This window comes from Egretta garzetta, unplaced genomic scaffold (genome assembly GCF_000687185.1).
Source record: "Egretta garzetta isolate BGI_Z169 unplaced genomic scaffold, ASM68718v1 scaffold190, whole genome shotgun sequence".
Classification (NCBI taxonomy): domain Eukaryota; kingdom Metazoa; phylum Chordata; class Aves; order Pelecaniformes; family Ardeidae; genus Egretta; species Egretta garzetta.
Genome location: NW_009258272.1, coordinates 782620 through 783289, shown reverse-complemented (window position 1 = coordinate 783289; position 670 = coordinate 782620). Strand labels below are relative to the sequence as shown.

Here is a 670-nt window from a genome sequence, read left to right as displayed (position 1 = left end):
CCAGGGCCCCAGGGGTGGCCCCGCTGGCCCCTGAGCAGCTGGGCGGGTGCGAGCAAACACGGGGACTTGCGAGGACCACGGGGACAGCGGGAGGGCGGGCAGGGACAGGCGGGGGGCCTGGAGCAGATGACAGCACTGGGGAGGAAACGCCGAGCAAGCGATGAGCGACTGCGAGGAGGGGGGGCAGGAAGGGAGGAGCAGGCAGGGAAGGGCTTCACGGTTATAAACTTGTCCCTCCTGGTCCCCGCGGCCTCCGACAGGCACAGCCATGGCCGAGGGCCAGAAACGAGGGGGCTTCAAGAAGTTCAGTAAGTGACTGCGGGATGGGTGGGTGATGGGGTGCTCACCTGGACAGCCTGGCGGGGAGGGGGGGATGCATGCAAGTGAGTGTGAGGGTGAATGAGTGTGAGCATGGGTGAGTGTGAGCATGAGTGTGAGTGTGAGCATGACTGTGTGCTCACACGCTCCCCGAATCACTACTGCCTGGGGGCATTTGGAGCTGAGATAGGCTCTGGTCTCATCAGGAAGCTCATTGGGGTGAGAGGCTTTGGGGGTTTCCATCCCCACAGTGGGGGGGTGAGCCTGGTGCTGTTGGCTCAGGAGCTGGGTGCTGGGACTGGGACCAGTCTGCTGCAGCTCATCCCTGCACTGGGTGCCAGGATGTACCCAG

General features: G+C 64.2%; 1 protein-coding gene across 1 annotated transcript in view; it reads left to right on the top strand.

The window, feature by feature from the left end:
- Positions 1-233: 233 nt before the first annotated feature.
- The window catches only part of SH2D3C (SH2 domain containing 3C), a 26578-nt gene continuing 26141 nt past the window's right edge, over positions 234-670 (top strand). Inside the window, exon 1 of the mRNA XM_035889937.1 lies at positions 234-308. Coding sequence (XP_035745830.1) covers positions 269-308 — 40 coding nt within the window. The 5' untranslated portion in view covers positions 234-268. The remainder of the gene's footprint in view (positions 309-670) is intronic.